The 25,306-nt window shown below is 52.5% G+C and overlaps 1 protein-coding gene across 1 annotated transcript in view; it reads left to right on the top strand.

Annotated features, from left to right (window-relative positions):
• Positions 1-24,756, top strand: part of CORO2A (coronin 2A) — a 54,427-nt gene extending 29,671 nt beyond the window's left edge. Inside the window, exons 3-12 of the mRNA XM_080669458.1 lie at positions 6,571-6,687; positions 8,245-8,394; positions 9,845-10,024; positions 10,642-10,758; positions 17,303-17,407; positions 18,184-18,280; positions 19,096-19,208; positions 19,548-19,638; positions 20,561-20,835; positions 21,863-24,756. Of these exons, the coding sequence (XP_080525584.1) occupies positions 6,571-6,687; positions 8,245-8,394; positions 9,845-10,024; positions 10,642-10,758; positions 17,303-17,407; positions 18,184-18,280; positions 19,096-19,208; positions 19,548-19,638; positions 20,561-20,835; positions 21,863-21,994 (1,377 nt within the window). The 3' untranslated portion in view covers positions 21,995-24,756. The remainder of the gene's footprint in view (positions 1-6,570; positions 6,688-8,244; positions 8,395-9,844; positions 10,025-10,641; positions 10,759-17,302; positions 17,408-18,183; positions 18,281-19,095; positions 19,209-19,547; positions 19,639-20,560; positions 20,836-21,862) is intronic.
• Positions 24,757-25,306: the final 550 nt, after the last annotated feature.

Genomic DNA, 25,306 nt, shown 5'->3' with positions numbered 1-25,306 from the left:
AAAAGGGCTAGGCCGCCCCAGGCGGTGTCAGGTGTCCCAGAGGGAGTGCCTCTGCCGTCAGGGCCCTTCCTTTTGCATGCTGTGACCCAGGGTGACCCCCTTGGAGGGAGGTGCTTGCAGCCTTGGCAACAGAGGGCTGTGCTCAGGGAACAGGGCACGGGCAGAAAGGTCTGGGGCGGAAAGGTCTGGGGACGTGCCTGGTTGGGCTCCTGACCCTGGGGCCCGCTTGCAGCAGATCCACCTCTGGAAGGTAGCAGGGTGGACTTTGCTGTGAGCTGTGGAGGATGGGCAGGAAGGAAGGCAAGGGCAGGCCGTGGGCACTGGGAGTAGACCAGGCCAGAGGGGAGCCATGGGCCTGTGGGGTCGAATGGACACCAGGGCCTGCACGTGCCTGGGGGAAGGGGCACCTTTGCTGCGCTCTTAGGGGCCAGACAGACCTCCTCAAGCCTGTGTCTAACCAGGTCACTCCCCTGCTCAGAGGCCTCCCATGACTCCCCACTGCCTGCAGATAAGTCCTGCCTTCCTCGCCGAGCTCCCATCGCTGGCCCAGCTGACAGTTTGAATCTCAGAGCCTTCTGTAGCACCTCCTGTTCCCTCCACACTCACCTCCCCTGTCTAGAAGTGCAGTTCTTTGGATCGGTTTAGCCTGGAAAAGAACTCACTCGAGGAATGGGTCCTCTGCCTTCAAATTTCCCAGGGGCTGGCCTGGGAGGGGGTGGAAAGGGTGTCTATGGGGTCCCAAAGGACAGAGCAGGACCAGAAGCAGGAAGTGAGGGGAGTGGGAGGGGCCCACGGAGGCCACACCAGGCTGGAAGTAAGAAGTGTTTTCGCACAGTAAATATGGTCTGAAAGTGGAACCAAACGCCTGGGTAGAAAGTGAGCCCCCCATCTCTGGGGGTGGCCAAGGAGGGTTACCAGAGAACCTCTGTGGTTCACTGCCTCCAACCCTGGGTGTGGGTTTCTGCCGTAAACCATCTTCATGCTCATGCGTCCTCATCGGGGAGGGCTGGTGAATGATGCCCTGATCCTTATAGAAACAGGATTTGCATTTTAGCAGCAAGTGTGTTCCCAGGATTAGAGAATACTCCTGTCATCCTTCCCTCTGCTCAACTCTCTCTTCTGGGCAGCCCCTGGCCCCAAGTCTCACCCCCTCTAATCAGAATGTAACTCATCTGCCCACATGTCCGTCTCTTTATAGAGTCCAGCCTTGAGCCCTGTGCAGGGTGACTGTCTCCATGCTCACAGCCTGACTCCTCCTGTCTGGCCTCCCTCCCATCCCATTTTTCAGTCTGCCTTCCCTGCTGCCTGCTTCAGGATCCTTCCCACTTAAAACCTACCTACAGCTCTGCCTTTTTTACCTAAAATTCCTGTCCTCCTCCCTGGCCTGGTCAAAGTCTCCCTCTCTTTAAGCCCCAACTCAAAGGTCTCCTCCTTCTCCAGGAAGCCTTCTCTGATTGATCCCCAGGGCCTTTCCTCTGCCTCTCTCTCCAAGCCCTGGGTATACTACCTCCTGCCCTCCCCAGACTGGCAGCTCCTGGGGGGCAGGGACTCATCTTCTGCCCCATGTGCACACAGTGTGGGGCCTGGCACATAGTAGGTCCTCAGTGAAAGGTCTGCCTGATGCTGATGGTAACAGTGGTGTGAGGATAGCAAGAGGCAGACCAGGCAGTGGGAGGAAGCATTCCCGGTTCTCGTGGCTTGGCCATGGACTGGCTCTGTGGCCCCAGCACACGTTGCCAACCCTCGATGCCCAGCTTCTGCATTATCAATGGGGACTCTTGTACTACTTCCTGGGGTGGTTGGGAAGTGAATCAAATAATAGGAGCAGAGCACCCAGCACAGGGCCTGGCACATAAATGACTCTAAGTAATGGTTCCTCAAGAAAAATATCTGCAAACCTGTCCCTTGTAGAGTGAGAATGTGCTTGAGCTGTCCGTGGGAATACGATCAAGGCATCGATTTATTCAGCGAGGCAGCCCTGGAGCAAATGCCCATCGTTTGGGCAGGAGGTGACGGGAGTCCCTCTGCGGAAGTTTGGCCTCACGCTGAGTGCCTCCCTGGGCCCCCGAAACTTTCGGAGCAACAATAAAACTGGATAATCGTGACTAACTACGATGAACTTCCACTGACAGGTTCACCGAGAATTTACCTGTGCCAGGCACTGTCTTTAGCATTTTTGTGTATTAACTCATTTAATCCTCATACCCACCCTGTGAGATCCTACTACTGTTGCCATTTTGTAAGTGAGGAAACTGAGGCACAGAGAGCCGAGGTCACTTGTCCAAGGTCACGCAGTAGTGAGTGCTATAGCAGCATTCAGTCTCAGGAGCCACCTGCCCACCTGACCTCGCAGGTACACTGTGCAAGCCGCCTCCGCCTGCCCCCGCCACCCCTGCCTCCCACGTTCACTCTGGGCTGTTGGGAGGGTCACTGGAAGCCATGACTGTGACGTTATAGTGAGAGGGCTCAGGACCGTGGCCTCACAGCTCTGCCATCCGGGCAGCTGAGGGAGGTCTGCCCCCAGAACGCCCCCCGCCCGCCTGGCTCTGCCCTCCAGGGTCCTACAGTCCTGTCCACTCTGCCCAGAGCAGCCCGTGGAGACTTGGAGATGGCAACTCCAAGCCGAGCCAGGTTCTCCGAGGTCTGCGAGGCGAGCAGGCATATCTCCCCTGATTTAGAGCTTGTGTCCCCCATAAATCATAGGCCTGGCCCTGGCTGACTGCCGGCCTGAGGGACAGAGGGCGGAAGTGGCCTCCTGATTATAAATGTCCTGCCCTGCCAGGGCTATTAGCAGCTCAGTCAATAGCCCATCAGTCTGGTTAATGCCTGCTAAAGTGGGTCCTCAGCACAAAACCCTTTCAGGCACCGAGCAGCCTGCCGCCTCAGGGGAGGGCCGAGCGTGGGCTGGGCCTCTGCTCTGAGAGGCCTGGAGGAGCCCACATCAGCTCTGGGAGCTGCCTCGTCGCAGGAGCGGGTGCCTGGCCCTGAAGCACCTCCTGGGCTGACCTGGGAGCTGTGGGTCTGAATGGGGCTCTGGGCACTTTGCCTCCTGTCAGCCAAGGCCGGCCTACACTCAGCTCTTCCGAGGCACCCTCGGGGCAGAAATTGGGGCATGGCCCTGGGCCAGTGTAGAGATAAAGGCCCTGAGAGCAACTGGGTGTGCCATGGCCCAAGACCCAGCACTGCTCATGCCCTTTGACCCAGGAAAAGACGCAAGAGAAGGGAAAGGCTGTGTGCAGGAAGCGGGCAGGACACTGACTCAGAAAGGGCTGAGCTACCTCAGCACGGGAAGGACCTCACAGCTCACCGCCCTGGGCTTGACCCTGCCCAGGACCTGGCAAGTCCCTCCTCCAGCGGGGGTCACGGAGTGAGTGGGTGACCCCCTGGTGATGCCTGCCACCCGCAGGGAGGGAGCTGTGCTGGCTTTTTACACTCCTGGTCTCTCAGAGCCCTTCAAGTCCTGCAGTTTTACAACATTTTTGGCTAATCCTGGAAGGACCCACCTTTTCAGAAAGTCTGGAATTTTATCTTAAATACCTTTTTATTATAAAATTTACAGTTTTTATAGGAAGTTTGGAGGAAAAAATTTTTAAAGACATAGAAGATGATAAAAAACCATTCATTTAGCCCTAACCGGTTTGGCTCAATGGATAGAGCGTCAGCCTGTGGACTGAGGGTCCCAAGTTCAATTCCAGTCAAAGGCATGTACCTTGGTTGCGGTCACATCCCCAGGGGGGGGGGGGGTGTGCAGGAGGCAGCTGACCGATGTTTCTAACTTTCTATCCCTCCCCCTTTCTCTTTGTAAAAAATCAATAAAATATATATTTTTTAAACCATTCATTTATCCCACCACCTAGAGATAACCATTAACAACATTTTGGTGTATTTTTGTCCAGTTGTTTTTTCTCAGTTTTGATATACACATGGACGTGCGTACACACCCATACATATACACATAATAATAGCTGCTCTTATTTGAGCACTTAAATCCATTGGGACATCGCCAGTCGGCTTTCCTCACACAGTAACTCACTTTACCCCCATCGCAATTCTGCCAGGGAGATGATTATTCACTCATTTTATAGATGGGGAAAAGGTAAAATTTGAGCAGACACGATCAGATTTCAGTTCTTGAAAGCTCACCTGATGACAGCGTGCAGGCCTAGAGCCTGGGCGAGGGGTCCACGGCTGGACCACCGTCCCGTGCAGACCTGAGCCAGGGCCCGTGGGTGCAGGGTTCTCGCTGCAGGGCCCTGGCGCCAGGTGCTGCCCCTGCTGCAGGGGGCGGGGAGCATGCCCTCTCTCTCTTCCCTGTCCAGGGACCCTGTTTTTCAGCCGTGGAGAAGGCAGGACCATCAGAAAGAAATGGAACTTTAGGCCGCCTCTTCACACATCACTATCAACACCTGTCCAGATTCTTTCACTCTCTCTCTCTCTCTCTGAATGTGTATGTGAGGGGATATTTTTTCTGAATTCTTTGAGGGTACATTACGTACATCTTTGCCCTTTACCCCTAAATACTTGAGTGTATTTGGGGATATTCTGTAACATAACCACAGTACGTTATCAAGTTCGCATTGCAACAGTACTTTAATCTACTGTCCATTTTCCAATTTGTCAAGTAACATCTTTGATAGAGTTCCCCCTCCAGTAAAGGATCCACTCCAGGTGAGGTGTCTGGTACCCTTCTTGAGGGGTGAGAGCTGAGTTGGGCAGTGTATTTCTGAAGGAGAGCCCAAGACCGCCGCCTCTGTTTGCAGACCTACTATGATGCATGCATAAAGCCCCCACAAACCAGGGGCTCACTTGTCTGTCTCCCAGTTTGCCCGGCGTGGAGGGGCAGCCCTGTGTCTGTTCTCATGGCAGCTGCCCTCGCGCAGTCTTATTAAGCAATGTCAGAGACCACCACGGTGTCTTCGCTCAGCCTCGAGTGGGCAGTCGCAGGATGTCCCACAAAAGCGCAGTGCCCCCTGCAGAGTTGGGGAGGTGCGGGGAGGAGACGAGGTGGGTATTCCCTGGGTTCACCCTGTCTTGAAAGTTCCTTTTTTTAAAATCCTGAGACTGTTGACTCTGCGAGGTCAAATACTACGTCTTGAGCTCACCCAGCACCTCAGAGTGCTGTCTCTTAGGTTCCTCCTAAAGATTTGCTGAATGAAGGGATGTGGGCCCGTTTTCCGCTCAGCTGTCTCTGTCACTCAGATACGAGAGCAGTCAGGGGGGCATTCTGGTGGGTGGGCTCCGGGACCCAGGCCGATGGTGCCTGTGGGCATGCTGCATGGGCCGGCAGAGGCCTGGTCCTGCTCCGTGTGCTGCCAGGACCGTGCAGTGTGGGGTGTAAAATGAGCGTGCTGGTCGCTGCCAACTCCTGTTTCTGGGCCTGAACCCACGTGGTTCCCCGGGGCCTAGGAAGTACCCCAGTGTGTCCTTGAATAGTGGTTGGAAATTTCAGCTTCAGGGCTACATGGCATGCGCTCTGGGACCTGTGTGTCCCCCCGCACCTGCTCAGGAATTCTCAGCAGGAAAGGGGAGAGGGGAAGGAGAGGTCCTTCCTTTTTAATTGAACTATAATTCACAGACCATAAAACTCACCATTTTAAAGTGTAGGCGTCAGTGGGTTTTAGTATTCTCCATGGTTGTGCAACCATCACCACTCTCTCATTTCCAGGTAGCTTCATCACCCCAAAAAGAGACCCAGGACCCATTAGCGGTCACTCCCCATTGCCCCTCCCCGAAGCCACTCACCTGCTTCAGTCTCTGTGGCTTTACCTGTTCTGAATTTTTCATATGCAGTTAGTCAGGGTTTTGAATGCCAGGTACCAGGGGATGTGATAATATGCTCAAGCAATGAAACCACATCTGCTGTATCATCTAAGTGGCTTTTGCTGTCTGACTGATTCACTTAGCGTGTTTCCAAGGTTCATCCGTGTTGTAGCATGCATCAGTACTTCACTTTGACTGACTGAATAATAACCCATTGTATGAATACACTACCCTTTGTATACCCATTCATCTGTTGATGGACATTTGGGTTGTTTCCGCCTTTGGGCAATTTTGAATAATGTTGCTGTGAACATTGATGTACAAGTTTTTTGTAGAGCTACATTTTCATTTCTCTTGGGGATATACCTGCAAGTGAAATTGTAGGGTCATATGGCAGCTAAGTTTACCCTTCTGAGGATCTGCCACACTGTTCTCCAAGGTGGCTGCACCAGTTTTGCCTCCCCACCAGCAGTGTGTGAAAGGAAATGTCCTTTTATCGAACACCCCCTGTGTGCTAGGCCTGAATTCATAACCTGTGCTAGACCCTTTCCACACTGGTCTCCTATGACCCTCACACCAACCCTGTGAAATACCTGTGTCATTTCACTGAGGAAGACACTGAGGCTCAGAGCAGGGATGTGACTCCCCAAGGGTCACACCGGGAAGAGTGGTGAGTCCGAGAGTCACACCCCGTTCTGCCCCTTACGTTTCCCCGCCTACTCAGTGATTGCTGACTGACTGAATGACCGGCAGATGCTAAAGTGGAATTAGCCCCCTTTCCCCTCACTCCTCCCGGGCCTTGTTTTGCAGACAGGAAAGTTGGACCCCCACTACCCAAAGGTCTGCGGGCACAGAGGGAACGTCTTAGACATCAAGTGGAACCCTTTTGACGACTTTGAAATCGCCTCTGCTTCTGAAGATGCTACGGTGAGTATCGGCACATAAGGCTCTTCCCTGACCAAAAGGAGTGAGATTGGGGCAGAGGGAGATGGAACTCAGCTCTGGTGCTCCTGACTCCTTCATCCTTCATGAGGTGAGGTTACTGTGTGGGGAGGGGAGTCATTTAGATTTTGACCTTGGGGCATGACCCCTTCTCTCCATGGGCCTCAGTTTCTCCACCTCTAAAATGGGCATAATAGCTCCAGCGTCCTAGTGAAGATCCAGTGAGATTCATGAATTCCATTGGGAAAGTCCCTCTTCTGGGGGAACTCTAAAATGCCACGAGGAGCAATTTTATTGTGGCCAGAAAATACTGTGCCACTTTCAAAAAGTAGTGAAGCAAATTTTAAAAGGATTAGAGTGGGAACCATATATGAATATGGACACCAAAACCACCCCAAAGCTTCAGTCCCACCAACTTTTTTGAGCTCCTATTCTGTACCAGGGACCTAATCCCTGTACCCACAATGTTCAGTGTTATTTATTTATAATTTTTATTCTAGGCCAATTCTAAAACGTGGTGGGTATAGCTTAAAACAAAAGATACAAATCTGATCAGGTGATTCAAATAAGGATAAATTTCATAGTTACCATTTATTGTGAGCCCACTGTGTTCCTCATTACACATATCATTTCACTCAGTCTTCCCTTCACAGCAACCTCACAAGGTAGGACAGTTTTCTGATGTATAGAAGCCGAGGATCTGAGAGGTACAGCTATTTGCCCTACATCACACAGTTTGGAGAGGCAGAGCCAGACCTCAAACTGAGGACTTATTTCTGTTCCCACTGCACGATGCCAGTTCTCTAAAGTGCAGCAGCCACCGATGGAGGAAGTGAGGAAATAATACTAGAAACGTTGGCAATGGAGGGTTGTAGCTACTGAGCCCTAGGTTTAGCTCAGAGCTGCCTGGCAGCCAAGGCAAAAAGGGAAGTAGAATGTACTGCAGAACCCTCACTGTCTGATCACAGGAAACACACCAGTTCATCAGGACAAGCAGGTAGAAAATTCTAAGTTTCCAGAGGGGATGCTGAGGAACATAAAAGGGGCCCCTTCAGAAGGGCCTGCCCTGTCCTGCTCCAGAGATTGTGTTGGCTGGCTCCCCAGTGCCTTGAAGATTCAGCACAAACCCTTCCTCTGGCCATTCAAGGCTCCACCCTGGGCCTTTGAGACAAGGGGCAGGAGGAGACCACTGTACTTTGGGGGATGTTCTGTGCTGGAAGGCAAATTTACTCAGACACCCAGACTGAGAGTCAGGCCTGTGGCCCATCTACCCACCCACGACCTCAGGTCATTAGGATGGCAGAGATTACCGGGGGGCAGATTGGGAGGCCTGGAGTCATCTCTGGTCAACGCCAGCCCTGCTTGGGCGGGAGGACCTTGGCAAAGCCCGTCCCTCTGAGCTGCCCCAGCTGCCGCTCCACTGAGTGAGAGGTGGATACAGAGCGAACGCGCATCCCTTCTGCTGGCCACTGCCAGCTCTTCGGGGGTGGGGTGCCAAGGCGACCCTGGCTAACGCTCCCCTGGGCCATGTATCCCCGGCAGATCAAGATCTGGGCCATCCCCAAGCAGCTGCTGTCAAGGAACTTCACAGCCTACAGGAAGGAGCTGGTGGGCCACTCCCGCAGAGTGGGCCTGGTGGAATGGCACCCCACGGCGGCCAACATCCTCTTCAGCGCGGGCTATGACTACAAGGTGGGTCTGTGTGCAGCTCCCTGGGGCTGCCCGAACAAATGACCACGCCGAGTGGCCGAAGACAACGGAAATGTACTCTCGCACAATTCCAGAGACTAGCCATCCTCACTCCAGGCGTGGGGAGGCCGGGCTTCCTCCCGGGCTCTGAGGAAGAATCCTTCTGTGAGCCTTCCAGCTCCCAGTGGCTCCCGGCACACCTTGGCTGGTGGCCGCATCACTTCAACCTGCCGCCGCTGTCACATGGCCTCCTTTTCTGTGTGTCTGTGTATTTTCTCTTCTTTATAAGGACACCAGTCAGCCCAGCTGGTGTGGCTCAGTGGTTGAACGTCGACCTATGAACCAGGAGGTCATGGTCCAATTCCTGGTCAGGGCACATGCCTGGGTTTTGGGCTTGGCTCCCAGTAGGGGGTGTGCAGGAAGCAGCCGATCAATGATTCTCTTTCGTCATTGATGTTTCTATCTCTCTCTCCCTCTCCGTTCCTCTCTGAAATCAATAAGAATAATAAAAAAGGACACCAGCCATTGGATTTAGGGCCCACTCAAATTCAGTATGCCCTCATTATAACTAATTACATAAGCAAAGGCCTACTCCAAATAAGGCCACATTCTGAGGTTCCAGGTGGACGGAAGCTTGGGGAGGACACTATTCAACCCCGTAGTCTGCCTGGAGGGGGTGGCCTGGGCCCTTGGAGTGGGGAAAATCCATGGTGAGGGCAACTGATATTCTATTCCGACTCACCTCTGACTTGCAGTGTGACCCGGGAAAGTCCTTGTCTTCTCCAGCCTCAGTTTCTCAATCTGCACACAGATGGAGTTGGTGTGACCATAGCTGTGGCTTTTAAACTCTTCCCTTCACAGCTCTATAGGGCTTTACTGAGGCAGCTGAGGGGCCTCTGTGCTGGGTAAAACGGAGCGGTGGGGAGGGCTTCTCCCCCTTCAGACCAGAAGTGCTCTTTATCTGTCTAGGTAGGGTGTGTCTGCAGGGCGACTGCTTGGGGTTGTGCGGGTTCTTCTGTACACAATGCCAGGGGGCACTGTTCACATCACAGGCTATGGGAATGGATTGCCCTGGAGCTGTGCAGTGCACAGCCTGTGCCACCACACATGGCAGTCCTGTTTGTCTGTGCGAGGTGGAAACTGCTCTTTGAAACCCCCTGGGCTAGCTGGTCCCCCAGGTCCTCCTAGCGTGGATGTTTCATTGCTCCCAGGCAGAGGCAGATGGTATTTTTTTTTCACGGCCAAGACAGCCTGACTCCCGGCTCTCCCCTCCCACCACGTGGCAGCTTCAAGCCGGCAGATCCATCCTCCCACCTGAGGCCTCTTGGCCAGACTGCCATCTGTGGCTTCCCTCCGGGGGATACCATGTTTCACTACAGCCCGGCCGGCGTGTGACTGTGGGGGCCAGGGGCGGGGAGGCCACTGTGCTCAGAGCCGGCTCTTTGCCGTGCAGGTGATGGTCTGGAACCTGGATACAAAGGAGTCTGTAATCATGAGCCCCGTGAAGACAATTGACTGTCACCAAGACGTGATCCTCTCTATGTCCTTCAACACCAACGGCAGCCTGCTGGCCACCACCTGTAAAGACCGCAAGATTCGGGTTCTCGACCCCCGAGCAGGGACCGTCCTCCAGGTCAGTGCTAGGCTGGAGTCTGGTTTGGGGTCAGAGGAGCAAGGAGTGGAGTGGAGATGGTGGAGGCTTCTGAGAACAGGACAGTAATGCTGTTCATTACAGTAATGTAAGTTCTGCCCAAGCCTTCCCACGTGTCATCCCCATTTTTCAGATGAGAAAACTGAGGCTGAAGAGAGGCTAAGCGACATGCCCACATCGAAAGCTAGTATTAAACCTGGTCTCACGCCAAAACTTGTCAGTGTGCCTCAGCTCTGTCAAGGGGCATGACATGGGTTGGAGACCTCAGGGTACCACTGCTGATCCACTATGAGACATGACCTTAGGCAAGCACTTTTAGGTGGCCAAGCCTCTGTTTCCTCATCTGCAAGAATGGGCTGTTAGTCTTTCCCCTCAGAGCATTAAATGAGATAGCCCAGCCCCATGCTTTGCATATAGTGGGTGCTCAATAATCTTTCAACAAGAGCATGGAACTGGGCAAAAATTTGCCTCTTGCAGCTCAGAAAAATAGCCCTGGAAGGATTCTCCAGGCAGAGCTGGGGTGAGGAAGGAAGGCATTCCAGGTGGAGCAGCAGCATAAGCAAAGACAAGGGCGTCCCTGACTGCACATGTCCCCCCAGGAAGCCAGCTACAAGGGGCACCGGGCCAACAAAGTGCTGTTCCTGGGGAACCTGAAGAAGCTGCTGTCCACAGGCACATCCCGGTGGAACAACCGGCAGATTGCCCTGTGGGACCAGGTGAGTCTCCCACACAACGCCACCAACACCCCCCATCATCGCTCCTTAGCTGAGTTCTGGCTTCATTCATTCATTCATTCACTCACTCACTCATTGATTGAATGTATTAATGAATAACAGGAAGATGCCAACAGCCTGATGGCACAAGCCCAGACCTTGTGCATCCTGTAGTTCAAAGGGGGAGACTGGTCAGGACGGAGAATAGGGATGGACACGTGGCCACATCTGGACCAGGACTGAGTGGAAGGGAGGAGAGGGCCTCTGGGCAGAAGGAACAGCTGGAGCAGAGCTTGGGATGAAGGACTGAGGCAAGTGGGCAGGAAGAGCTGCATGTTTGGGGCAGGGGTGCAGCCGGGGAGCAGGGGAGGGGGGGGAAGGGGGGTCCAGATGAGGTGCTGGGAACCGGCTTTGAACACACCCAGGTCAAGCAGTGTTGATTCAAGGAGCACTTAGCCGGAGTTTCAAAGACCAGACAGATCACTTCCTTCTCTCTGAATCTCCTTCTTCATTCTATCTAATAAAAGGGTAATATGCAAATTGACCGTCACTCCAACACAAGATGGCCAGCAGGGGAGGGCAGTTGTGGGTGATCAGGCTGGCAGGGGAGGGCAGTTAGGGGTAACCGGGCCTGCAGGGGAGAGCAGTTGGGAGTAACTGGGCCTGCAGGGGAGGGCAGTTGGGGGTGACCAGGCCTGAAGGGGAGGGCAGTTAGGGGCAATTGGGCTGGCAGGGGAGCAGTTAGGCATCAATCAGGCTGGCAGGGGAGTGGTTAGGAGGTGATCAGGCAGGCAGACAGGTGAGCAGTTGGGAGCCAGCAGTCCTGGATTGTGAGAGGGATGTCCGACTACAGGGATCAAGCCTAAACAGGCAGTTGGACATCCCTCGAGGGGTCCCAGATTGGAGAGGGTGCAGGCAGGGCTGAGGGACACATACCCACCCCCCACCCCACCCCCGTGCACGAATTTCCTACACTGGGCCTCTAGTGAGAATAAATAACAAAACAGGTGGCGAAAGGCTAGAGTGAGATCAGGTGTGTGAGAAGTCATTCATTAAGGGCAAAATGCTGCAAAATACAAGGTGGTGCACTCTCTCACACACACATGCACTCACATACACACACTCAGTCCCTCTCACACACTCACATACACACACTCAGTCTCTCTCTCACACTCATATACACACACTCAGTCTCTCTCACACACACTCAGTCTCTCTCACACACTCAGTCTCTCACACACTCACATACACACTCAGTCCCTCTCACACACACTCAGTCTCTCTCTCTCACACTCAGTCTCTCACACACTCACATACACACACAGTCCCTCTCACACACTCACATACACACACTCAGTCCCTCTCACACACTCACATACACACAGTCTCTCACACTCACATACACACACTCAGTCTCACACACTCACATACACACACAGTCCCTCACACACTCACATAAACACACTCAGTCCCTCTCACACACTCACATACACACACTCAGTCTCTCTCACACACTCACATACACACACTCAGTCTCTCTCACACTCAGTCTCTCTCACACACTCAGTCTCTCACACACTCACATACACACACTCAGTCTCTGTCTCACACTCACATACATGCACTCAGTCTCTCTCTCACATTCACATACACACACTCAGTCTCTCTCACACACTCTTTCACACACTCAGTCTCACACACTCACATACACACACTCAGTCCCTCTCACACACTCACATACACAGTCTCTGTCTCACACTCACATACACACAGTCTCTCTCACACACACATACACTCAGTCTCTCTCTCACACACTCAGTCTCTCACACACTCACATACACACACTCAGTCTCTCACACACTCACATACACACACTCAGTCTCTCTCACACACTCACATACACACACTCAGTCTCACTCACTCACATACACACACTCAGTCTCTGTCTCACACTCACATACATGCACTCAGTCTCTCTCACACACTCACATACACACACTCAGTCTCTCTCACACACACATACACTCAGTCTCTCTCTCACCACTCAGTCTCTCTCACACACTCACATACACACACTCAGTCTCTCTCACACACTCACTTACACACACTCAGTCTCACACACTCACATACACACACTCAGTCTCTCTCACACACTCACATACACACACTCAGTCTCTCTCACACACTCACATACACTCAGTCTCTCTCACACACTCACTTACACACACTCAGTCTCTCACACACTCACATACACACAGTCTCACACTCACATACACACACTCAGTCTCTGTCTCACACTCACATACATGCACTCAGTCTCTCTCACACACTCACATACACACACTCAGTCTCTCTCACACACACATACACTCAGTCTCTCACACACTCAGTCTCTCTCACACACTCACATACACACACTCAGTCTCTCTCACACACACATACACTCAGTCTCTCTCTCACCACTCAGTCTCTCTCACACACTCACATACACACACTCAGTCTCTCTCACACACTCACACACACTCAGTCTCTCTCACACACTCACACACACTCAGTCTCACACACTCACATACACACACTCAGTCTCTCTCACACACTCACATACACACACTCAGTCTCTCACACACTCACATACACACACTCAGTCTCTCTCACACACTCACTTACACACACTCAGTCTCTCACACACTCACATACACACAGTCTCACACTCACATACACACACTCAGTCTCTGTCTCACACTCACATACATGCACTCAGTCTCTCTCACACACTCACATACACACACTCAGTCTCTCTCACACACTCACATACACACACTCAGTCTCTCTCACACACACATACACTCAGTCTCTCTCTCACACACTCAGTCTCTCTCACACACTCACATACACACACTCAGTCTCTCACACACTCACATACACACACTCAGTCTCTCACACTCACTTACACACACTCAGTCTCTCTCACACACTCACATACACACAGTCTCACACTCACATACACACACTCAGTCTCTGTCTCACACTCACATACATGCACTCAGTCTCTCTCACACACTCACATACACACACTCAGTCTCTCTCACACACTCACATACACACACTCAGTCTCTCTCACACACTCACACACACTCAGTCTCTCTCACACACTCACACACACTCAGTCTCACACACTCACATACACACACTCAGTCTCTCTCACACACTCACATACACACACTCAGTCTCTCACACACTCACATACACACACTCAGTCTCTCTCACACACTCACTTACACACACTCAGTCTCTCACACACTCACATACACACAGTCTCACACTCACATACACACACTCAGTCTCTGTCTCACACTCACATACATGCACTCAGTCTCTCTCACACACTCACATACACACACTCAGTCTCTCTCACACACTCACATACACACACTCAGTCTCTCTCACACACACATACACTCAGTCTCTCTCTCACACACTCAGTCTCTCTCACACACTCACATACACACACTCAGTCTCTCACACACTCACATACACACACTCAGTCTCTCTCACACACTCACATACACTCAGTCTCTCTCACACACTCACTTACACACACTCAGTCTCTCACACACTCACATACACACAGTCTCACACTCACATACACACACTCAGTCTCTGTCTCACACTCACATACATGCACTCAGTCTCTCTCACACACTCACATACACACACTCAGTCTCTCTCACACACACATACACTCAGTCTCTCACACACTCAGTCTCTCTCACACACTCACATACACACACTCAGTCTCTCTCACACACACATACACTCAGTCTCTCTCTCACCACTCAGTCTCTCTCACACACTCACATACACACACTCAGTCTCTCTCACACACTCACACACACTCAGTCTCTCTCACACACTCACACACACTCAGTCTCACACACTCACATACACACACTCAGTCTCTCTCACACACTCACATACACACACTCAGTCTCTCACACACTCACATACACACACTCAGTCTCTCTCACACACTCACTTACACACACTCAGTCTCTCACACACTCACATACACACAGTCTCACACTCACATACACACACTCAGTCTCTGTCTCACACTCACATACATGCACTCAGTCTCTCTCACACACTCACATACACACACTCAGTCTCTCTCACACACTCACATACACACACTCAGTCTCTCTCACACACACATACACTCAGTCTCTCTCTCACACACTCAGTCTCTCTCACACACTCACATACACACACTCAGTCTCTCACACACTCACATACACACACTCAGTCTCTCACACTCACTTACACACACTCAGTCTCTCTCACACACTCACATACACACAGTCTCACACTCACATACACACACTCAGTCTCTGTCTCACACTCACATACACACACTCAGTCTCTCTCACACACACATACACTCAGTCTCTCTCTCACACACTCAGTCTCTCTCACACACTCATACACATACTCAGTCTCTCTCACACACTCACATACATACACTCAGTCTCTCACACACTCACACACAGTCAGTCTCTCTCACACACTCACATACACACAGTCTCACACTCACATACACACACTCAGTCTCTGTCTCACACTCACATACACACAGTCAGTCTCTCTCACACACTCACATACACACACTCAGTCTCTCTCACACACTCACATACACACACTCAGTCTCTCTCACACACTCACATACACACACTCAGTCTCTCTCACACACTCACATACACACAGTCAGTCTCTCTCACACACTCACATACACACACTCAGTCTCTGTCTCACACTCACATACATGCACTCAGTCTCTCTCACACACTCACATACACACACTCAGTCTCTCTCACACACACATACACTCAGTCTCTCTCTCACCACTCAGTCTCTCTCACACACTCACATACACACACTCAGTCTCTCTCACACACTCACTTACACACACTCAGTCTCACACACTCACATACACACACTCAGTCTCTCTCACACACTCACATACACACACTCAGTCTCTCTCACACACTCACATACACTCAGTCTCTCTCACACACTCACTTACACACACTCAGTCTCTCACACACTCACATACACACAGTCTCACACTCACATACACACACTCAGTCTCTGTCTCACACTCACATACATGCACTCAGTCTCTCTCACACACTCACATACACACACTCAGTCTCTCTCACACACACATACACTCAGTCTCTCACACACTCAGTCTCTCTCACACACTCACATACACACACTCAGTCTCTCTCACACACACATACACTCAGTCTCTCTCTCACCACTCAGTCTCTCTCACACACTCACATACACACACTCAGTCTCTCTCACACACTCACACACACTCAGTCTCTCTCACACACTCACACACACTCAGTCTCACACACTCACATACACACACTCAGTCTCTCTCACACACTCACATACACACACTCAGTCTCTCACACACTCACATACACACACTCAGTCTCTCTCACACACTCACTTACACACACTCAGTCTCTCACACACTCACATACACACAGTCTCACACTCACATACACACACTCAGTCTCTGTCTCACACTCACATACATGCACTCAGTCTCTCTCACACACTCACATACACACACTCAGTCTCTCTCACACACTCACATACACACACTCAGTCTCTCTCACACACTCACATATACTCAGTCTCTCTCTCACACACTCAGTCTCTCTCACACACTCACATACACACACTCAGTCTCTCACACACTCACATACACACACTCAGTCTCTCTCACACACTCACTTACACACACTCAGTCTCTCTCACACACTCACATACACACAGTCTCACACTCACATACACACACTCAGTCTCTGTCTCACACTCACATACATGCACTCAGTCTCTCTCACACACTCACATACACACACTCAGTCTCTCTCACACACACATACACTCTGTCTCTCTCTCACACACTCAGTCTCTCTCACACACTCACATACATACACTCAGTCTCTCACACACTCACATACACACAGTCAGTCTCTCTCACACACTCACATACACACAGTCTCACACTCACATACACACACTCAGTCTCTGTCTCACACTCACATACACACAGTCAGTCTCTCTCACACACTCACATACACACACTCAGTCTCTCTCACACACTCACATACACACACTCAGTCTCTCTCACACACTCACATACACACACTCAGTCTCTCTCACACACTCACATACACACAGTCAGTCTCTCTCACACACTCACATACACACACTCAGTCTCTCTCACACACTCACATACACACACTCAGTCTCTCTCACACATACACACACTCAGTCTTTCACACACTCACATACTCACAAGTCTCTCGGCCTCTCTCTCCCTCTCTCTCTCTCTCCCTTACACACACACATACACACACACACACACACATCCAGAGCCCCTTGGCAGGAATTCTTAGCTCAGAGAGCACCACCAAGGACCCCAGGAGTGACCTGCAGGCGTCCTGGTCCCCTTTCCTTGCAGGACAACCTCTCCGTGCCTCTCACAGAGGAGGACCTGGATGGCTCCTCCGGCGTGCTGTTTCCCTTCTATGACTCGGACACCAACATGCTCTACGTGGTGGGGAAGGTCAGTCTGGCACGGGAGGAAGGTGGCCTCATGGAATCCTGAGGCAGGAAGCAGAACTACCCTAAGCCTAGCCCTACTGGTGGCCAGACAGCAGCCCGGGGCCCTTGGGGTGCAAGGCAAAGGCAGGGACAGGCAAGAGTTGCTGACCACTCTCCTGCTGTGGGGAGCCCAGCCCCTTTCTCCCACCTTCCTGGCTCCCGAGAGCACCTGGGCCCAGGGCTTCAGCTGAACACGCTGCATTGGTTTCCCCCTCCCCCACCTCTGGGTCCAGATGAGGAGGGACCAGTGGGTGTGTCTCACCAGGGGCACCTTCAAATTGGGGGCAGAGCAGGTCTTCATTGGGTAGGACTATCATCTGTCTCTGGCAACCCTGGCCCTACCCACCCTGACTGTACCATCCGTGCCAGCAGCAGCAGCCCCCACCCTGCCCTGCCCAGTCGATATGACAGAAATGCTCCTAGAGGTGAGACCCACTGGCTGGTCTCAGGACACCCCACTCTGGCCCTTGTGTGCAGCTCTTAGACGGGGATGGGGTTCCAGCCTGTGCCCCCAGAGCTTCTGCCTTGGAGACACTCCGGTGGGCTTTGGGTCATGGTTGGGGGGACAGAGTGTTAAAATGAGGCCCCTCCTACTGCCTTGGTGACAGTTCCCTGGCGTTCCCTGTGTGAGATGGCTTTGCCAACTCTTTACGTACTATGAACGCCAGGTTTCTGCTGCATGGCAGTGGGGGCAGATGAGGTGCTGGGGACCGGCTCTGAACACACCCTCCTCCCCAGGGAGACGGGAACATCCGTTACTATGAGGTGAGCGCCGACAAGCCTCACCTGAACTACCTGACGGAGTACCGCTCCTACCACCCACAGAAGGGGATCGGTAAGTGTGGGGCACCGAGGCCACTTGGGACCTGGGGGGACAGGGATGAGTCAGGTTCCGGCCCCGCCCTGGAGGGGCCCACATTCGGGAGGGGAGATGGTGGGTGAACAGTCTGGCTCGTGGGAGCTCTGGTTAGGTGTGCAGGAGGTTCTCTGGGCGGCTTCCTGAACGAGGCAACATCTGAGGAACGGAGAGAAGAGGCAGAGCACAGCATGGGAGAGAACGAAGGTGTTCTAGGCCCCGGTGAAGCAGTTAAACAGTAGCACGGAGATGGGAGAGGCTGACCTAAGAGAGCCCCTGCTTTTTTAGTGTCTTTGGGGATAAAAGAACAAAACAAGACACAACTACATGTTGCCTACAAGAAACGCACTTGAACATAAAGACACAGCTAGATTACGAGTAAAGGGATGGAGAAAGGTGTACCACGCTAACAGTAAGCAAAAGAAAGCCGGCACACTCTGTTAAGGGCATCTGGGGCAGGAGCTGTGGGGATGGCGAGGCAGGGCCTGGAGCTGAGCACACTTCCTGCAGAAGTCGAGCTAAAATCATGTAAATTCTTGAAGGTGGGGCCAGGGTCTGAGGTTTTCAGCCCCATTCCCTCCCCTCCCCGCCCCCCCCCCCCCCCCCCCCCCCCCGCACAGGGCCTGGCCCAGCGGAGGTGTGCCTGCATGAACTGTTTGTTGACGGGAAGAATCGGGGGACGAGGTGGTGTCTGTTCACATCCAGGTGTGCAGCCTGGCTTTGCCACTTACACTGGCCCCTGTGGCCCCAGCCCAGCTGGAACCTCTTGGCCCTAATTGACCATCTGCCCATAGGTTTCATGCCAAAGAGAGGTCTCGACGTGTCCACCTGTGAGATCTTCCGCTTCTACAAGCTGATCACAACCAAAAGCCTCATCGAGCCGATATCCATGATTGTCCCTCGGCGGGTAAGAGCGGTGGGGGGGTCTGCAGGGAGGCGGGAACCCTTCCCAAGCAGACTAACCCCGGAGCCTGGAGCCATGCCCGAGGCGGGAACAGGGAGGCTGGTGGCCACTTCCTCACGGGGCAGGCCTTTCCATGAGGCATCCTGGGAGCTAGGAGTCCTGACTCTTGCCTCACCTCTGCTCTGGAGTTGCTGTGTGATGACCTTGGGCATGACCCTTTGCTCTCTGGCCTTGGCTTTCTCAACTCACAAGGTTGGGGAGGACCTGGACCCCAGCTCTCTAAGGGCCCCCTGTGCCAGCCTCCCACCACCCCACTTCTCACTGTCCTGACTTCTCCTGCAGTCGGAATCCTACCAAGAGGACATCTACCCGCCCACAGCAGGGGCCCAGCCCTCTCTAACGGCCAGGGAGTGGCTCAGTGGGATAGATAAAGGTGAGGAAAGCCCAGAAGAGGCCTCAGGTGGGCGAATGCGGGATGTGAACAGATGGCTGAGAGGGGTTTGGACCGTATTTGTATTCTCCTGAAACCCCGAGGACTGGTCCTTCACCATCAGTCCCCAGCCTCTGGGACGGTCGGATAGGGTCCAGGAAGGCAGGGACTTGCCCCGAGTGGCTCAGAACTTTCCCTCCAAGTCAAGGGATTTTGCTCCATGGAAAACTACTAAGCTCTGGGCTGTGCAGTGACTGGATAGTCTCGGCTGGACCCTTTGCCCATCCTCCCACCTGCCCCTCCACAATCATTCCAGAGGCAGCAGCCCCCACCCAGGCCCTGGGGTGCCCTCCGCCTGCCCTGACTCACCCTGCCTGTCCTGTCAACGTGAAGGCCAGCCCAGGGAAGGCTGTGGGTGCTCCCCACCCCCACTCCAGCTGCGGCCTCTGTGGTTGGGATCTCCCTCTCCTTCTACCCGCCAAGCCCCACTTTTGTATAACCCGTAGACAGTCTCGCTCCTCCCTGGGCCTCCGTTTCCTCACCCTTCTCTGTGAGCCTGCTTCCCCTGCTACCCCGTGTGCTGGGGGGAATTCGTGGACTGATGGGTGGCAGGGCGGTGTGGTGGGACTGTCCCTACAAAGCAAGGGCAGCGCTTCCCTGGGGAGCTCGTGGAGCGAGCCGGACAGCTCCAGGGCATGCACTGTGCTGCTCCGACAAGCCAGGCTTCCTTACATGGTCACATGCGCGGGACCCTGATTCGCCCTCTGATTGCCCTGGTCCGTGGGTTTGCGTCTGTCTGCATGTGGCCAGAGCTCCCACACCTTCCGCATGTCTGTGTGTCTGCGCGTGCCTGCTTGTGCCAGTGCCCCCATGCCCATTTGCTTATGGGCACTCAGTCCTCACACAGCCTTTGCTTCCCTCCCAGGGCCTGTCCTGGTGTCCCTTAGGCCCGGCTCCGAGCTGCTGAACCCTCGGCCTCTGCACCCAGAACGACCTCTCTCCAACTCCCTGGCCCCCGTCTCGCCTCACCTCTTGGACCAGACTGAAATGCTGGTTGCAGAAGATGGCCGGAGGCCCTTATCTCTGCTCGAGGAGAAGAAGCCGAGGTGGACGGCAGAACACAGGCTGGAGGAGAAGAAAACATGGCTCACAAATGGCTTTGACATCTTTGAATGCCCCCCACCAAAGACAGAGAACGAGGTGGGAATGAGGGTGGGGGTGCCTGCACTGGGGTGGGTGTGGAGAAGGGGGCAGAGAAATGATGGGTGAGAAAAATAACCAGCTGTGTGGCCTGGCTAGCTACTTACTGGTAATTCACTTTAATTCATTCAACAAACAGGCAGTGAACACCGTCTGTATGCCCTGGTGGTGGGTGGAGAGGGTGGAGAGCCATCTGTAAAATGAAAAGGGTTTGACGTGGAGGGTATTAGCATCTCTCCAGTTCTGACACTGTATTTGTGCTTTCAGAGCCAACATTAGTTAAGTGCCAGGCCCCACGGTGGGCACTGATGTATCATCTGTGTGCATTCTCTCAGCAGCCTGGGAGTCAGTGGGTAGTGGCTAAAAACTCAAGGGCTGCCATCTCAGGGAGGGATGCTCATCGTAGCTCTCCTGAGCATGACCTGTAGGACGCTGGCCCCAGGGGCCGAGTCTCTCTTAGCTTCAGTTTCCATAGCGGTAAAGTGGGGGCAGTAACACCACGACCCTCACAGGGCCGTTGTGAGCAGATAACGAAGATCCTTACTTAGGGGGAGCACCCAACACCTGGTACCTTTCTGTACAGCGGCAGCAGCTGTGATAATGCTGACGTTAGTTTTCTGACCCCCATTCTCCAGAGGAGGAAGTTAAAGCTCAGAGAGGGTAAGTAACTTGCCTGAAGTCACACAGTTTAGTGGTGGTGAAAACTTCAGTCTCCAGACACCAGGGCCAAACATCCTTTCCTCCATCCCATGGGGGAATCTAAGGAGGAAAAAAAAAAGAAACACACACACACAAACACAAGTCTGAAACGTCAAGTCTTTTAATTTCATTTACTAGGTGAAGGAAACAAGGTTTTTGTAAAAGATCAATGCAATGGCTGTCCCCTTAGGCCTCAGCCACGTTAATTTAATCACCTCCACCTTTCTGAGTCCAAAAGGGACAATGTTTTATCCTTTCTGCTGGGGTCCTGCCCCCTCAAGTCCCAGGGCATGTACATTACCTTTCCCTCTGTTCTGTGCTCTCCCAGCTGCTGCAGATGTTCTATCGGCAACAGGAGGAGATCCGAAGACTCCGGGAGCTGTTGACCCAGCGCGAGGTCCAGGCCAAGCAGTTGGAACTGGAGATCAAAAACTTGCGGATGAGCTCAGAATGGTCCTGAGCAGAGGTCTCTGCCCTCCTCGACCTCAGGGACACCACTTGGCTCCATGGGGAGGTCCAGAACCAAACCACAAGTCCCCCGTGAACAACCGCTATTTCTATATTTTTTACCAGAAAATGAAACTCGGTCGCCGCACGTTTCCAGTGGAACATGGTGCCGTTTTCTATTTGCCTTCCCGAAACAACGGTGTCTGAATTGACTCTTTTTAGATGACATCTTGCCTTCTGTTTGATTCTGTTTGTAAGGGTACGTGATAAGCTCTAACTTGGTAGGAAATTAGAGCTACAGGGACCTAGGAGGTAAACCTGCCTGTGATTTTCAAACTGCGGTCTATAGAATGGGCCAGGCTAAGCAGGAGGCTGTACCCCTCACCCTCCTCCCAACGGGACAGCTCTCCTTTCTGTTTTATACATGTGGACTTTGATGGAATACACAATTCTGCAACTCAAAAAGAATTAGACGTTTGAAAGCCAGTGATTGGCCCAGCTTTCTCATCTTACAGGTGGGGAAGCTAAAGCCCAGAGAGAGGCAGTGATGCAGGTCCCCAGAGAGTTCGTGGCTGGGCTGAGCCTCTGCTCTCCTGGGCCTGCCTGTCTGTCTGTCTGTCTGTCTGCTGTTTCTGCTCTGATGCAGTTCTCAGCCCACAGAGCAGGAACCCCTGATTTGAAGTGGCCTCAAGTCATTCCCTCTCCGGTCTCAGTTTCTCCATCTGAACAAGGAGGCCCTGGGATCTACCACCGGAGACAAGAAATGTTGGCCTTGGCCTAAGGAAAATTACCTGTAAGGTGCTGAGCTCGTTTTGCTGTGGGAACTCATAAGACATTGGCAAAGGTGCAGAGGGCGGTTAACTTCAGGGAAAGAAGTCAAGGTCCAGCCCAATTCTAGAATACAGAGAGGAGAACAACACCATCCTCTCTTTAGCCAGAATCAGCCCAGGTGGCTAGACACTCCCTGATGTGGGACGCGGGCCTCGGGGCATTGCTCAGACCCTGACAGCCACCAAAGCCCTCAGGTCACAGAGCCTGCCTCTGCCAGGATGACGTAGGCAGGTGTCCGTCCAAGGTAACAGAAGAGGCTGCCGGGACGTAGGGAGCCCAGTGCTGACAGTCTGCCCGCAGAGCCCCCTGGCCGCCCGGCCGTGAGGGCTTGTGGAGGAGGAGGATTGTACGAGGCAAGGAAGCGAGACCACATGGCCCTAAAGTTCCCTTCCAACCTGTGCTTTTTCTGTCCCTCCTTTGTGAATCTGTGTTCTGAGCCCTTCTCCGAGGTTCTCTCTTTCTTAGTGGTCAATACAGCGGCTCAGCTAGAGACAAATGTGCCTCCAGACCAAGGATGTTTGCCCCTTGCACAGGGTAATGCTGCTGGAGCTAGGATGGGGACTGCAGGAGGCAACCTGGCCTGGTAGGCTTCAGCCCAGGCTGTCCATAAGAATCCCTTCGGGAGCATTCAGGAAATATGGATGGCCAGGCCCAACCCCGGACAGATCGAAGCTGAATCAGCAGAGTAGGGCCTGGCCTTGTGTAGGTTTTTATAAGTTCCCATGTGATTCTGCAATACATGGGGTGGAGACCCCTCGGGCTAATCCATCTGTAGCTGTCTACACTAAAGATGAGGACAAGGAGCACCAGGCAGGTGCTGGGACTCCACCTCTGTCCTCTAAGTCCTCTAAGGCTAAAATCAGGAAGCATTGTTCTGAGCCCTCCACCAGGTCTCTGCCCCCGACCCTGTTCCCACAGGATGGGGGCTCTGATTGCGCCCTCCCTTAGCCATGGCTGAGTTCCCCTGTCTGCTGCACATACCAGACACCCCAGTTGCTTGTCTTGTCCACCATTTACTCAGCCGCTGGGGCCCGCCAAGCTTGCCAAAGACCAAATCCTAGGTATTGTCAGGAAAGCAGAATTCTGGATGGGGGTCATCTCTCCTGCATCATTTGGGTCCAGCACTTCACAGTTTACAAAGCCCTTCAACCTCCACTCACGGACACATCTTACTCTAACTCGGGTCAGGCAGGCATGATTACCCCATGTTCAGGAGGGAAGGTTAGCCTTAGAGAATAAGGAAATGTTCATGCCGATAGGCACTGGATACAAAGTGGTGGAGGTGGGGCTGAGTCTGGGGAGCTTCCTGAACTCTCTCCACCCCAAAGGGGCCCAGACCTCACACTTCGAAACAATGCAAAGGCAGCATGAACAAAGGTTTCTTTTCTTTTCTTTTTTTACATCTAGAGTAAATTATTTAAATTATTTCACAGCAAGGGAGCGGGATAGGTAATTTTTATCAGATATTTTTTTAAGCCATTTTTTAAAAATTACTTTTTTGTTTATGTTCTTGACTGATGAAGTGGGACTTGCCCAGAACTTGCAGGGCCAGTCCCTTGCGCTCAGGGCAACGGAGGAATGTGCACTCGTCTTTCTACTCCAGGCCCTGGGAGCCCCCAACTGCTGACTCAGGAACTTCCCGAGAATGAAGACAGCACTGGGAGATGAGCTTTAGGGCATCTCCACCTTAGCGCTACAGTAATTGTTCTTCCTGGAACAAAACTTGAGTATCATAGAGGGACGCAGGAAGTCAGAAATTGATCTATGCTTTTCATATGAAACTGTGCCTGAACAGTTTGATTGTTTTAATGCTGTTCCTGAAATTCCTTGTACCTTTGTAAAAAAAATAATTATAATAATAATAATAAAAGTGATAATAAATAGATGTGGAATCGTGCTATGGAAAGAATATAACAAAATAAACAGTATCTGCCTATACATTTTAATACATGGAACCTTCCTTTTCTTGATTTGTTCCACAAATAACAATCAAGCACCTGCTTTTCCAGGCTGGGAAACAGGTAAAACAGAATTTGTCCCTGCCCTCTGAAGTTTTAAGTCATGGTTGGAGAGAGAGGGAGGGCCAGGACAGGAGAAATGTTGGCTGCTTTGGGAGGAGAAGCAAAGGAGGCTTCCTGGAACAGGTGATATTTGGGCAGAAACCTGAAGGGTAAATAGGAGTAAGCAGAGCAGTGAGCATTTGGGGGAAGTGTGTTCGAAGCAGATAAAACTGCCTGTTCCCTGGCCTGGAAACAAGCCAAGATTAGAGCATAGACAGGGCAGAGATTAAGGGGTATTAAAAGTCAAGGGCCTCACCCTGGCCAGTGCTGCTCAGGTTAGAATGCTGGCCCATGCACGGAAGGGTCTCAGGTTTGATTCCCGGTCAAGGGCACGTGCCTGGGTTGCAGGTTCGATCCCCATGACTGGGGCCACATGAGGGAGGCAACCAATCAATATATCTCTCTTACATGATTTTTCTCTTCCTCCCTTTCCC

This window comes from Plecotus auritus (genome assembly GCF_963455305.1).
Source record: "Plecotus auritus genome assembly, chromosome: 5".
Classification (NCBI taxonomy): domain Eukaryota; kingdom Metazoa; phylum Chordata; class Mammalia; order Chiroptera; family Vespertilionidae; genus Plecotus; species Plecotus auritus.
This window is presented reverse-complemented; position numbering and strand designations above follow the sequence as displayed.